The 15,039-nt window shown below is 46.0% G+C and overlaps 1 protein-coding gene across 1 annotated transcript in view; it reads left to right on the top strand.

The window, feature by feature from the left end:
- The window catches only part of crb2b (crumbs cell polarity complex component 2b), a 38,732-nt gene that overhangs the window by 18,856 nt on the left and 4,837 nt on the right, over positions 1–15,039 (top strand). Inside the window, exons 7-10 of the mRNA XM_076270006.1 lie at positions 11,604–12,234; positions 12,316–12,653; positions 13,415–13,983; positions 14,381–14,546. Of these exons, the coding sequence (XP_076126121.1) occupies positions 11,604–12,234; positions 12,316–12,653; positions 13,415–13,983; positions 14,381–14,546 (1,704 nt within the window). The remainder of the gene's footprint in view (positions 1–11,603; positions 12,235–12,315; positions 12,654–13,414; positions 13,984–14,380; positions 14,547–15,039) is intronic.

Raw genomic sequence — 15,039 nt, 5'->3', positions numbered from 1 at the left:
TGAGGAGAGGAGATGTGTTAAATGTGTTAGGTTGTTAGTGGTGTTAGAGAGGAGGTGTGTTAAATGTGTTAGTGGTGTTAAGAGAGGAGGTGTGTTAAATGTGTTAGTGGTGTTAAGAGAGGAGGTGTGTAAAATGTGTGAGGAGAGGAGGTGTGTTAAATGTGTTAGTGCTGTGAGGAGAGGAGGTGTGTTAAATGTGTTAGGTTGTTAGTGGTGTTAGAGAGGAGGTGTGTTAAATGTGTTAGAGAGGAGGTGTGTTAAATGTGTTAGAGAGGAGGTGTGTTAAATGTGTTAGTGCTGTGAGGAGAGGAGGTGTGTTAAATGTGTTAGGTTGTTAGTGGTGTTAGAGAGGAGGTGTGTTAAATGTGTTAGTGCTGTTAGTGGTGTTAGCAGTAGCCTGCGGTGACCATACATTTTGGTAGGGCAGAAAGCCTTGTCTGACTTTTTTTTTATAGCCTATCATTTTGGGCTACATTAAAATGACATATTTTACAGGACTTTGCTGTATGCTTAAATCATGTCACAGTCAGAAATGTAAGTGGATTAAAATTGTAGATCAGTAACCCATCAGTTAAGTTTGCACCAATCTTATCACATTAAACCAGCGAAGTATAGCAACGTTGTTGCTATGGGTAAACAATACTATTTTTTTGTGTTCTGTCTGACCTGCTATCTAATATTTTTAAGTAGTAGTGTCCTACCCGCGGAAGAGCTGGCTCTTTAAAGGGTTTTGAAGATAGAGGGTAATTTGTATATTTTATATTGTATCATAACTTTAGACTAATAAAACATATATACACAGCACTATTTACAAAAAGTGTATTCATACAAAACCGTTTTAATCACAGAAATACACACCTACTGATGGTAAGTGTTGAGGCATGTGTAGTAGAAACAGTAAGGGGGGGGGCGTTTTCCTTTGATCTCAGGCCAGTTTGTTGAAGGGTGAGAGTGTGTGTATAGTATAGTGTGTGTGTGTGGGTGGGTGGGTGAGAGTGTGTGTACAGTATAGTGTGTGTGTGTGTGTGTGTGTGTGTGTGTGGGGGGGGGGTTGAGAGTGTGTGTACAGTATAGTGTGTGTGTGTGGGTGGTGAGAGTGTGTGTAGATGCACTGCAGACATGGAGAAGGCACCAAGAACTAGAGCTGCTCCTGCCATATGCTGGCAGGCTTAGTTTACTTCAGCAGTCTGCCTGTGTGTGTGTGTGTGTGTGTGTGTGTGTGTGTGTGGGTGTGTGTGTGTGTGTGTGTGTGTGTCTGCAGACGTGCACAAGGGGAGGAGGAGATTATTGGAAAGCCTCTTAGACTTGATGAAGCAGAGCAAAACAAACGCGTAGTGGCACATCTGAAAAGTTTCCAGTCACAAAATAAGTCAACATTTCCGGATGTAAAAGCACCCACCAGACTCCAACTGGTTTTTATCACTGCCAGGAACAGCCCTCAGATATACAGTACAGACTATAATACATATCTGTAGAGCTATCTGTGTAGATAGACATTCACAGTACGTACATACACAGCCTTTGTCCATGTGCTAGTGTACTCTGCACCATAACAGAGACGTCACTTGGTTTGGAGTACTCAAGTACACTTGTACTGGACAGCAAAGCTGAATGAATTTCAACACTCTTTCCTTTCCATCCTTGTTCTCTCTCTCTCTCTCTCTCTCTCTCTCTCTCAAACACACACACACATACACACACACACACACACACACAGACACACACACACACACACACACACACACACAGACACACATACACACACACACACACGCTCACACACACACACACACACACACACACGCTCACACACACACACACACACACACACACACACACACACACACACACACAGACCCTCCCCCGCCCTCCTTCCCTCTGGCATTCCATTCTCCTCCCGTTGTCCGGTGCTAAAATCACATCTTGGCTAATTAGCGGTTCACTGGCCACCACCACTGGTCATCCGTCACTCCCGTGCTGCACTGTGCCGAGCTGAGCTGAGCTTCTCCGCAAACATTCCTGTTGTCTAAACTGACAGAAGCCAGCCGGCCTGAGACAGAGAGAGAGAGAGAGACAGAGAGAGAGAGAGAGCGAGACAGAGAGAGGGAGAGAGAGACAGAGAGAGAGAGAGACAGAGAGAGAGGGAGGGAGTGGAGGAGGAGAGGAGAGGAGTGGAGCAGGTGTGGGGGTAGAGGGTGGAGGAGGTGGGTGTGGGGGTGGAGGGGACTCCTGTGGATTACTGACCCAGCCTGGACTGCACAGCAGAGGGGGGAGACGGCACGGCTCAGCTCCTAATCAGTCCCGCTCGCCTGGTACAAAGAGAGGAGAGGAGATAAGAGGAGGAGTGAAGAAAAGAGAATAGACGAGAGGAAGAAGAGAGGGAGAGAGAGAGAGAGAGAGGAGGAACAGATAGAGTTGGACAGAGGAAGGGAGGGAAGGAGGGTTTGATACATACAGAAACAGAGGGAGAGAGGGAGGGAGTTGAGAGAGAGAGAGAGGCAGAGAGAGAGCAGTAGAGAGAGAGAGGGAGAGGGAGAGAAAGAGAGAGACAGAGAGAGAGAGGGGGAGAGAGAGAGGAGAGAGAGGAGAGAGAGAGCAGGAGAGAGAGAGGGAGAGAGAGACAGAGAGAGAGAGGGAGAGAAAGAGAGAGCAGTAGAGAGAGAGAGGGAGAGAAAGAGAGAGACAGAGTGAGAGAGAGGGTCCCTCCTGTTGTTGGGACTCCTGTGTGGACTGTGCTGTTGTGTGTGGGATCGCTGTGAGGATGAAGTGCAGGACTCTGGGACCGCTTCTCTGGGCACTGCTCCTGATGACAGGTAGGGTGGACCCCCCGCACCCTCCGTACCTCTGTACTCAGGCAGGGAGGTGGGGCAGCAGGGGCAGCTGGGGCAGCTGGGGCAGCTGGGGCCAGTACCTCTCTGTGTTGTCTCTGCAGCTACAAACAGGGTGGAGCAGGCTGAGGAACGTTCATGGCGAGCGTGAGGTTTACTCTCTGGCACAACTGGTTCTCGGAGAGCTCTTCGTGTGATCTCCGCTCCTCTTGCGTTCATGTCAAAGCGTCTTTGCTGAAGTTTACAAAGTTTACAAAGTATCTGTGAGTAGGTTTAGACATGCTTGTGCTCGGTCGCCTGGTCGAATCCTCCTCTGATTGGTGGTTGCAATGACTCAAGTGTCAAGTGGTCCCCTGATAGAGGTGACCCTGTGGACCAAGGCCATGTCGGTGCAGAACTCTGGGTCTATGTGGGCGGCTGGATATGTCCATTCATCAGAGATGTCTAAAGGAGTTTTTACACAGTTCACATAGCTGCTTGTTGCTTGTTGATGCTTGTTCCTTTTAGTGCAGAGTCCATTCCGGAATTTCACGACAGAATCTTGAGTTCTAAAATCTGTGTTTGGGTTCTGAGGATAAACGTAGATAGTAAGACAATATTTTGTTTATTTGTGTCTGTTGTTTTTTGGATCTTTTTTACTGCTGTATTCTAAAGCTGCTCCCTATGTATCCATAAGGCACATTGTGTTCCTTGTTGGAATGCCATTTGTTTCCGTGGTGATGCTGTTTGTGTAACTCATCAGTTTTACGAATAGAATGTGAATGAAACGTACACATTGTTACCAATTTTTTGAGAAAATTAGGTTACTGTTAAAAATTAGGTTACAGTCAGCAGCTGTCAGCCCAGAGGAAGTCATCATCACACGACTGAATCGGCCCTAATGGGGATACAGTAATGACTTGCACTGTCGGCTGTAGCATCGCGGGGACGCATACAAATGACTTCCAGAGTAGTCTCAAATGAGCCTGATAGCTGCTGCCTCTGGCACTCATCCGGCCCTGATGTGGCCCACACCTGGCATGCCACATCAGGATTAACAATGCCAGCTCATCTCTGAGTAACTATCTGGGCTGTTTACTGTAGAACTTCTGTTATGTTTACTGCAGCAGTTCTGAAACTGCCCACTAAGCTTAGTTTGCAACACACAAACACACATATGCACACGCACACGCACACACACACACACACACAAACACTCACACACTCACATACACACACATACACACACACACACACACACGTACATGCACAGTCAAATGAACTGTCTATGACGCACAAACAAATTCATAGCACTCCAAATGTATTCATTTGTACTGGGCATTTAGTTTGGAAGAAGCCCATATGAGAAGTTTGCCATGTGATAAGATGGGTAACGCTATAACGCTTTACTTTGTGACAGGTTTGGAAGTTGGGCGTGTGATAACTTGGGTAAAGCTATACTGTATGAGAAGTTGGGCGTGTGATAACTTGGGTAAAGCTATACTGTATGAGAAGTTGGGCGTGTGATAACTTGGGTAAAGCTATACTGTATGAGAAGTTGGGCGTGTGATAACTTGGGTAAAGCTATACTGTATGAGAAGTTGGGCGTGTGATAACTTGGGTAAAGCTATACTGTATGAGAAGTTGGGCGTGTGATAACTTGGGTAAAGCTATACTGTATGAGAAGTTGGGTGTGTGATAACTTGGGTAAAGCTATACTGTATGAGAAGTTGGGCGTGTGATAACTTGGGTAAAGCTATACTGTATGAGAAGTTGGGCGTGTGATAACTTGGGTAAAGCTATACTGTATGAGAAGTTGGGCGTGTGATAACTTGGGTAAAGCTATACTGTATGAGAAGTTGGGCGTGTGATAACTTGGGTAAAGCTATACTGTATGAGAAGTTGGGCGTGTGATAACTTGGGTAAAGCTATACTGTATGAGAAGTTGGGCGTGTGATAACTTGGGTAAAGCTATACTGTATGAGAAGTTGGGCGTGTGATAACTTGGGTAAAGCTATACTGTATGAGAAGTTGGGCGTGTGATAACTTGGGTAAAGCTATACTGTATGAGAAGTTGGGCGTGTGATAACTTGGGTAACGTTATACTGTATGAGATGTGGGCCTGTGATAACTTGGGTAACGTTATACTGTATGAGAAGTGGGGTCTATGAGAAGTGGGGCCTTTGTGGGTGAATTGACATGACTTTGACTTGACTGGGCATGCTGTGTGTGTGTGGTGAGCTAAACAAACCACTAAATTGCTCCATTAATCCTCATCCTACCCAAAGCCCTCCCTGCCCAAAGCTCTCTCCTCTCCCCAAGCACACAGCATGTCTGCCTCAACCTAACCTTCCCCCTCAACCTGCTTACACCTCATGCACTCAGTCAAGTGAGTACTACTAACACAACACAATATAGTGCTCCACCTAATATGTCTTGACAATAGTTAATACTAAGTTGGTAAAAATGTTATTTAATCCATATATAAGTATGTCATATATTATACATTTACATGTATTCATTTAACTGAGGCTTTTGTCCAAAGTGACTTACAGAAATAGTGAGCAATCAAGGTACTGTGGAAATAGGAGACAATAGTGCAGCAATCTGCTCTACGTACATGTAGTATATAAGACTAGAATAGCAGTTCAGAGTCAAGCTTAAGCCCAGGCATGAAGATGAGAGGGAGAGGCAGGGAGGAGAAGAAGGTCAGGGTAAGAGCAAGTTAAATGTGTTAGTGGTGTTAGAGAGAGGAGGTGTGTTAAATGTGTTAGTGGTGTTAAGAGAGGAGGTGTGTAAAATGTGTGAGGAGAGGAGGTGTGTTAAATGTGTTAGTGCTGTGAGGAGAGGTGGTGTGTTAAATGTGTTAGGTTGTTAGTGGTGTTAGAGAGGAGGTGTGTTAAATGTGTTAGTGGTGTTAAGAGAGGAGGTGTGTTAAATGTGTTAGTGGTGTTAAGAGAGGAGGTGTGTAAAATGTGTGAGGAGAGGAGGTGTGTTAAATGTGTTAGTGCTGTGAGGAGAGGTGGTGTGTTAAATGTGTTAGGTTGTTAGTGGTATTAGAGAGGAGGTGTGTTAAATGTGTTAGAGAGGAGGTGTGTTAAATGTGTTAGGAGGAGGTGTGTTAAATGTGTTAGTGCTGTGAGGAGAGGAGATGTGTTAAATGTGTTAGGTTGTTAGTGGTGTTAGAGAGGAGGTGTGTTAAATGTGTTAGTGGTGTTAAGAGAGGAGGTGTGTTAAATGTGTTAGTGGTGTTAAGAGAGGAGGTGTGTAAAATGTGTGAGGAGAGGAGGTGTGTTAAATGTGTTAGTGCTGTGAGGAGAGGAGGTGTGTTAAATGTGTTAGGTTGTTAGTGGTGTTAGAGAGGAGGTGTGTTAAATGTGTTAGAGAGGAGGTGTGTTAAATGTGTTAGAGAGGAGGTGTGTTAAATGTGTTAGTGCTGTGAGGAGAGGAGGTGTGTTAAATGTGTTAGGTTGTTAGTGGTGTTAGAGAGGAGGTGTGTTAAATGTGTTAGTGCTGTTAGTGGTGTTAGCAGTAGCCTGCGGTGACCATACATTTTGGTAGGGCAGAAAGCCTTGTCTGACTTTTTTTTTATAGCCTATCATTTTGGGCTACATTAAAATGACATATTTTACAGGACTTTGCTGTATGCTTAAATCATGTCACAGTCAGAAATGTAAGTGGATTAAAATTGTAGATCAGTAACCCATCAGTTAAGTTTGCACCAATCTTATCACATTAAACCAGCGAAGTATAGCAACGTTGTTGCTATGGGTAAACAATACTATTTTTTTGTGTTCTGTCTGACCTGCTATCTAATATTTTTAAGTAGTAGTGTCCTACCCGCGGAAGAGCTGGCTCTTTAAAGGGTTTTGAAGATAGAGGGTAATTTGTATATTTTATATTGTATCATAACTTTAGACTAATAAAACATATATACACAGCACTATTTACAAAAAGTGTATTCATACAAAACCGTTTTAATCACAGAAATACACACCTACTGATGGTAAGTGTTGAGGCATGTGTAGTAGAAACAGTAAGGGGGGGGCGTTTTCCTTTGATCTCAGGCCAGTTTGTTGAAGGGTGAGAGTGTGTGTATAGTATAGTGTGTGTGTGTGGGTGGGTGGGTGAGAGTGTGTGTACAGTATAGTGTGTGTGTGTGTGTGTGTGTGTGTGTGTGGGGGGGGGGTTGAGAGTGTGTGTACAGTATAGTGTGTGTGTGTGGGTGGTGAGAGTGTGTGTAGATGCACTGCAGACATGGAGAAGGCACCAAGAACTAGAGCTGCTCCTGCCATATGCTGGCAGGCTTAGTTTACTTCAGCAGTCTGCCTGTGTGTGTGTGTGTGTGTGTGTGTGTGTGTGTGTGGGTGTGTGTGTGTGTGTGTGTGTGTGTCTGCAGACGTGCACAAGGGGAGGAGGAGATTATTGGAAAGCCTCTTAGACTTGATGAAGCAGAGCAAAACAAACGCGTAGTGGCACATCTGAAAAGTTTCCAGTCACAAAATAAGTCAACATTTCCGGATGTAAAAGCACCCACCAGACTCCAACTGGTTTTTATCACTGCCAGGAACAGCCCTCAGATATACAGTACAGACTATAATACATATCTGTAGAGCTATCTGTGTAGATAGACATTCACAGTACGTACATACACAGCCTTTGTCCATGTGCTAGTGTACTCTGCACCATAACAGAGACGTCACTTGGTTTGGAGTACTCAAGTACACTTGTACTGGACAGCAAAGCTGAATGAATTTCAACACTCTTTCCTTTCCATCCTTGTTCTCTCTCTCTCTCTCTCTCTCTCTCTCTCTCAAACACACACACACATACACACACACACACACACACACAGACACACACACACACACACACACACACACACAGACACACATACACACACACACACACGCTCACACACACACACACACACACACACACGCTCACACACACACACACACACACACACACACACACACACACACACACACAGACCCTCCCCCGCCCTCCTTCCCTCTGGCATTCCATTCTCCTCCCGTTGTCCGGTGCTAAAATCACATCTTGGCTAATTAGCGGTTCACTGGCCACCACCACTGGTCATCCGTCACTCCCGTGCTGCACTGTGCCGAGCTGAGCTGAGCTTCTCCGCAAACATTCCTGTTGTCTAAACTGACAGAAGCCAGCCGGCCTGAGACAGAGAGAGAGAGAGAGACAGAGAGAGAGAGAGAGCGAGACAGAGAGAGGGAGAGAGAGACAGAGAGAGAGAGAGACAGAGAGAGAGGGAGGGAGTGGAGGAGGAGAGGAGAGGAGTGGAGCAGGTGTGGGGGTAGAGGGTGGAGGAGGTGGGTGTGGGGGTGGAGGGGACTCCTGTGGATTACTGACCCAGCCTGGACTGCACAGCAGAGGGGGGAGACGGCACGGCTCAGCTCCTAATCAGTCCCGCTCGCCTGGTACAAAGAGAGGAGAGGAGATAAGAGGAGGAGTGAAGAAAAGAGAATAGACGAGAGGAAGAAGAGAGGGAGAGAGAGAGAGAGAGAGGAGGAACAGATAGAGTTGGACAGAGGAAGGGAGGGAAGGAGGGTTTGATACATACAGAAACAGAGGGAGAGAGGGAGGGAGTTGAGAGAGAGAGAGAGGCAGAGAGAGAGCAGTAGAGAGAGAGAGGGAGAGGGAGAGAAAGAGAGAGACAGAGAGAGAGAGGGGGAGAGAGAGAGGAGAGAGAGGAGAGAGAGAGCAGGAGAGAGAGAGGGAGAGAGAGACAGAGAGAGAGAGGGAGAGAAAGAGAGAGCAGTAGAGAGAGAGAGGGAGAGAAAGAGAGAGACAGAGTGAGAGAGAGGGTCCCTCCTGTTGTTGGGACTCCTGTGTGGACTGTGCTGTTGTGTGTGGGATCGCTGTGAGGATGAAGTGCAGGACTCTGGGACCGCTTCTCTGGGCACTGCTCCTGATGACAGGTAGGGTGGACCCCCCGCACCCTCCGTACCTCTGTACTCAGGCAGGGAGGTGGGGCAGCAGGGGCAGCTGGGGCAGCTGGGGCAGCTGGGGCCAGTACCTCTCTGTGTTGTCTCTGCAGCTACAAACAGGGTGGAGCAGGCTGAGGAACGTTCATGGCGAGCGTGAGGTTTACTCTCTGGCACAACTGGTTCTCGGAGAGCTCTTCGTGTGATCTCCGCTCCTCTTGCGTTCATGTCAAAGCGTCTTTGCTGAAGTTTACAAAGTTTACAAAGTATCTGTGAGTAGGTTTAGACATGCTTGTGCTCGGTCGCCTGGTCGAATCCTCCTCTGATTGGTGGTTGCAATGACTCAAGTGTCAAGTGGTCCCCTGATAGAGGTGACCCTGTGGACCAAGGCCATGTCGGTGCAGAACTCTGGGTCTATGTGGGCGGCTGGATATGTCCATTCATCAGAGATGTCTAAAGGAGTTTTTACACAGTTCACATAGCTGCTTGTTGCTTGTTGATGCTTGTTCCTTTTAGTGCAGAGTCCATTCCGGAATTTCACGACAGAATCTTGAGTTCTAAAATCTGTGTTTGGGTTCTGAGGATAAACGTAGATAGTAAGACAATATTTTGTTTATTTGTGTCTGTTGTTTTTTGGATCTTTTTTACTGCTGTATTCTAAAGCTGCTCCCTATGTATCCATAAGGCACATTGTGTTCCTTGTTGGAATGCCATTTGTTTCCGTGGTGATGCTGTTTGTGTAACTCATCAGTTTTACGAATAGAATGTGAATGAAACGTACACATTGTTACCAATTTTTTGAGAAAATTAGGTTACTGTTACAAAGCCGACAGTTTTATGGAGGAAAAGCCTTTATCATGGAATCAGTTTAAATTTGTTCCAGGAACCTCTGTCTTAAAGCGATGGTTCGGAGTAATTTCACCCTAGGGTCCTTAGCACCATGACCCCGAGCCAAACACCCTCCCAGAACCTTTTTTCCCTTGGTCGAACCCTGGTCGAGTAGCGCTATCAAAAACTAATGACGTTCTGCAGTCGTGATGGAACCAACTTTTATCTCGTAAATTACCCCACTAATAATGCCCTGAATGGTACGAAACTTCTGCAGTAGTACAACTACGACCTTTAGTCCAATAACGAGGCATTAGAAAGTTTGTAAGTGCACCAGGAGTTTATTTAAATAAGATTATCTGTTACTATACCGCTGCATCGACGTTTCTTCCGTGATTTGGGAAAAGCCTGTAAAAGTCCTGGCAGGAAGCATGCATAAGGATGTAGATCCAGGAATGCACTAATATTTTGTTCGTAGTCCAGTTTGCAACAATTATTAGTTATTACTAAGTTGTAAACACTTCGGAAAAAAATATTTAAAACTGGATATAAGAAAAAACGTTGATGTAATCGCTTCCTGCAAGGACTTTTACAGGCTTTTCCCAAATCACGGAAGAAACGTTGACGCAGCGGTATAGTAGCAGATAATCAGGCAAGTCTTATTTAAATAAACTCCTGGTGCACTTACAAACTTTCTAATGCCTCGTTATTGGACTAAATGTCGTAGTTGTACTACTGCAGAAGTTTCGTACCATTCAGGGCATTATTAGTGGGGTAATTTACGAGATAAAAGTTGGTTCCATCATGACTGCAGAACGTCATTCGTTTCTGACGGCGCTACTCGACCTGGGCTCGACCAAGGGAAAAAAGGTTCTGGGAGGGTGTTTGGCTCGGGGTCATGGTGCAAAGAACCCTAGGTTAAAATTACTCCGAACCATCGCTTTAATGAAAATAACAAGCTAATTGAGTAAAAGACTAATTGGAGATCTAATTAGTGTTTGACTAATTCTCATGCACATCAGTTCCAGTAAATTGCTCCCTGAATTGGAAGGTTTGGAGCAGAATTACTTCCTGAAATGGTTAATAAGTTAATTGAGTTCATCAGCTTGACCCATTTGTTGCGTACATCCAGGCTCCCTATCCGAGTGTCATTAGTGGTTTATAGAATGATGCCCTTTCTCCTGAGATGGCATTGTACATTTAGCAAAATCACAATGCATTCTCCATCTCCTACCCTTTCTCATGAGATGGCATTGTACATTTAGCCAAATCACAATGCATTCTCCATCTCCTACCCTTTCTCCTGAGATAGCATTGTACATTTAGCCAAATCACAATGCATTCTCCATCTCCTACCCTTTCTCCTGAGATAGCATTGTACATTTAGCCAAATCACAATGCATTCTCCATCTCCTACCCTTTCTCATGAGATGGCATTGTACATTTAGCCAAATCACAATGCATTCTCCCTTTTTGTGATAAACATTTAATTTGAGATTTAGTCATGACTGAGCTCCTCCACTAACATTATAAGACTGGGTAGTGCACATTCTAATTGTAAAATATTTATATTTATCAGAAAGTAAATATGTCTCTGGACCTTAAATATTCTGAAGGATCCATATCAAATGTCCCACAGTGTTCCTGCTGTTTTCTGCGTATATCTTGATGCTATGCTTTAAAAATGACTGAATTCATTTCTGAGGAATGTAAAAACATCAGAATGTCTTATTTTTGACAAAAATAAGCACATCGATATTGAGTTTGATGCAGACTTGATTGGCATCTGTGTGTTTTTAGTGTCACTGTGTGAGTGTGTGCGTCTGTTTGTTACAGTGTGACTATGTGTTTGTGTGTCAGTAAAACAGCCCAGCAGGTAGATTACTGTCTGTGTGTGTGTGTGTGTGTGTGTGTGTGTGCGTGTGTGTGTTTGTGTGTGTGTCTGCCTAGCAACAGCAGCTCCTCCAGGCTGGTTCACACACCCCTCTCCTCTCGTCCCTTCCCCCCTCAGGTGTCGTGTGTGAGGTGGACGTGGACGAGTGCGCGAGTAATCCCTGTCAGAACGGCGGCACGTGCCAGGATGGCATTAACGCCTTCTTCTGCACCTGCGCTGACCCCGCGCCAGGCCAGCTGCCCTGGGGCGGCGTCGACTGTGCCACCCAGCTCGTCGGCTGCCAGGACCACCGGTGCCAGCACGGCGCCACCTGCACCCCTGGCCTGGACGCCGACGGCCAGCGCCACACCTACACCTGCGCCTGCCCGGCAGGGTTCCACGGGGACCGCTGCGACACGCCCACCACCTTCTCGTTCTCGGCGGAGGGCTTCGTGCCGGTGGAGGTTCCGGAGGCCAACCGGACGACCCGGCGGGACGTGGACACGAGCGACGGCGGCAGCCCCAGCGTCCGGCTGCGCTTCAGAACCACCCTGCCGGACCTGGTGCTGTTCTACAGAGGGACCGCGGAGCACTTCGTCTGCCTGGAGCTGGTCCGGGGAGCGCTGACCGCCAGGGCCGAGTCCGGCGCCCTAAGGATGGAAGCCGCCTTGCTGGACCCGGTCAACGACGGCCGCTGGCACGATGCCCTCGTCACCGTGGACGAAAAACTCACCCTGACCCGAGAGGACAGCGCGAACGACAGCGATGACGAGGACAGCGATGATGATGATGATGATGATGATGATGATGATGATGACGATGGTGACGGTGGTGACCGTGGTGAGCGGACGGTGAAGAGAGTGGAGGACAGCGGTCAGAACCAGCTCCTGTTCTTCCACCCCGAGGGTCTGCAGCAGGTGTTTGTGGGCGGCGTGCCTCTGGACCTCCTCAACAACACGGTCAGCAAGACGGGCCTCCTGGGATGCGTGGAGGACCTGCGTATCGACTCGCTGCTCGTCCTGCCCCAGCAGCTGCTCACGGACCTCGGAGACGCCCTGGAGATCGGCTGCAACAAGACGGACTGGTGTCGGGAGGACCCCTGCTCCCAGCAGGGACACTGCGTGGACATGTGGACGGACTTCAGGTGCGACTGCATCAGACCCTTCTACGGAAACTTCTGCTCTGAAGGTACAGCACGCCGTCCATCACAGACACAGGAAACTACATTAGCTACATGGACAGGAAAACTACAGTAGCTATATGGACAGGAAAACTACATTAGCTATATGGACAGGAAAACTACATTAGCTATATGGACAGGAAAACTACATTAGCTACATTGACAGGAAAACTACATTAGCTACATTGACAGGAAAACTACATTAGCTACATGGATAGGAAAACTACATTAGCTATATGGACAGGAAAACTACATTAGCTACATGGACAGGAAAACTACATTAGCTATATTGACAGGAAAACTACATGACAAGAAAACGACAGTAGCTATATTGACAAGAAAACTACATTAGCTATGTATATTGACTCTGAAGTAACATATTTCCTCCTTTACGCTTTTGTCTGATTACAAATATAGCTTCTCTGTCTGTCTGTTTGTCTTTATTTACTGTAGATGCAGTTTAGTGACAGAGATTAGACGCACTTTTTTATACAAAATGCAAATTTTATACAGTTATTATAACAGTTGTAATGGAGCGCATACCGTAAATGTTTATCTATGTATATCTGCTGCACCATATGTATATATGTAGTATGTATGTATGCATGTATGTATGTTTATTTATCTACATGACTCCATCCATATGTATATATGCAGTATGTATGTACAGTATGTATGTGTATATGCAGTGTGTATGTATGTATGTTTATTTATCTACATGACTCCATCCATATTGGTTGGTAATATATCTTCCCGGGTGTCCCTGCAGAGATTCCATCATGGACGTTCAGCTATGAGAGGACGTGGTCGTTCGTGATGTTCCCCATCACCCAGTCGCACGGCGCCTCCTTCTCCGTCTCCTTCTTCCTGCGCTCCACCAAGGAGGCGGGGCTTGTGTTCCAGCTGAGGCGGCGGGAGCAGGAGTACTTCAGCGTGTACCTGCGCGACGGCTCGCTCCACGTGGACATCCACGCCTCCACCCGCCGCTCCGCTCACTACGTCACCGACGGCGTCAAGCACGACCTGACCGTAACCATGGCTACAGGCTGGGTGTTCTTTAACGAGGAAGGGGTGCGGTTTGAGGAAGACGACACCCCTCCGGTGATCAGCGTGCAGGCCGGGGACCAGGCGTTCGTGGGAGGCCTTGCCCAGGGACAGGACACGTCTCGCTGGGGAGGATCCTTCAAGGGCTGCCTTCAGGACATCCGCCTGGATCAGACGCAGCTGTTTATCTACCAGACCAAAACAAGCAAGCACACCAAACAGCAGCTGCCCAGCTACCTACCGGGGGCCGCCTTCAACGTGGAGCAACACTGCATCTCAGACAACATGTGCAAGGTGACCGCTCTTCTTACACTGCATCTCAGACAACATGTGCAAGGTGACCGCTCTTGGCTGGCTGCTGCAGGGAGATGATGATGAATGCACACGCACAGCTTACTCTGTGACGGATGATGAGTCCAGATGGTTGATTCAAATGAGAGTTTTTTTTTTATTTACTAGCCTATAGCATGAGAAGACTTTGAATCCAGCTGAATAAATATAATTGTTCTCTTTGGCATTCAACACCTCATGTACATTATAGTTTGTTTTTTAACAAAAAATTTATCATTATTACATTATTACATTATCATTATTACGTTATATAACTATATAACGTTATATATGAATAATTAGTAAACAGATAATAGTTGTAGATAACAAACATTTATAGTAAAACATGTTCTATGCCTAGGCACGGCCATGTCAGAATGGAGGTGTGTGCAACATGACCTGGAATGATTTCATGTGCGAATGTCCTTTCAACTACACCGGGAAGATGTGTGAGACGCGCGTGTGGTGTGTGAGTGACCCCTGCGTGATGGGCAGTCAGTGTGTGGACCTATCGGACGGATACGAGTGTGAGTACTTCACCCACATCACACACACTTTTCGCCCCCGACACACACTCCAAACACTTTTCATACAAAAAACTCAGAGCTGTTCAACGGTATTTTTTAGATGTCAAGTCAAGTCAAGTTTATTTATATAGCGCATTTCATACACAGAGGTCATTCAATGTGCTTTACATAAACAAAACCAAACAATAATAACAAATAAAAGCATAGAAGGGCAATATAGTCTAAGAATAGTATTTAACTGTAGATGAAAACATTTACAGTTAAAGGAAATAGTGTTCGCATGTCTCTCTAACATAATGTTTAAGGATAAGGAAATGCTATTTTTTTGCATTGATTTAATTCAAAGAATATATTTAACTGTAGATGAAAACATTTACAGTTAAAGGAAATAGTGTTCGCATGTCTCTCTAACATAATGTTTAAGGATAAGGAAATGCTATTTTTTTGCATTGATTTTAATTCAAATATAAAAACGTCTACATCTGTGAGTTTA

The sequence above is a fragment of the Alosa pseudoharengus genome, unplaced genomic scaffold, assembly GCF_046254945.1.
Source record: "Alosa pseudoharengus isolate Yale_2024_CS ecotype anadromous, Long Island Sound unplaced genomic scaffold, YU_APseudo_1.1 YU_APseudo_1.1_scf_6, whole genome shotgun sequence".
Taxonomy (NCBI): domain Eukaryota; kingdom Metazoa; phylum Chordata; class Actinopteri; order Clupeiformes; family Clupeidae; genus Alosa; species Alosa pseudoharengus.
Note: the sequence above shows the minus strand (reverse complement) of the source record. Positions and strands in the feature narration are given on the sequence as shown.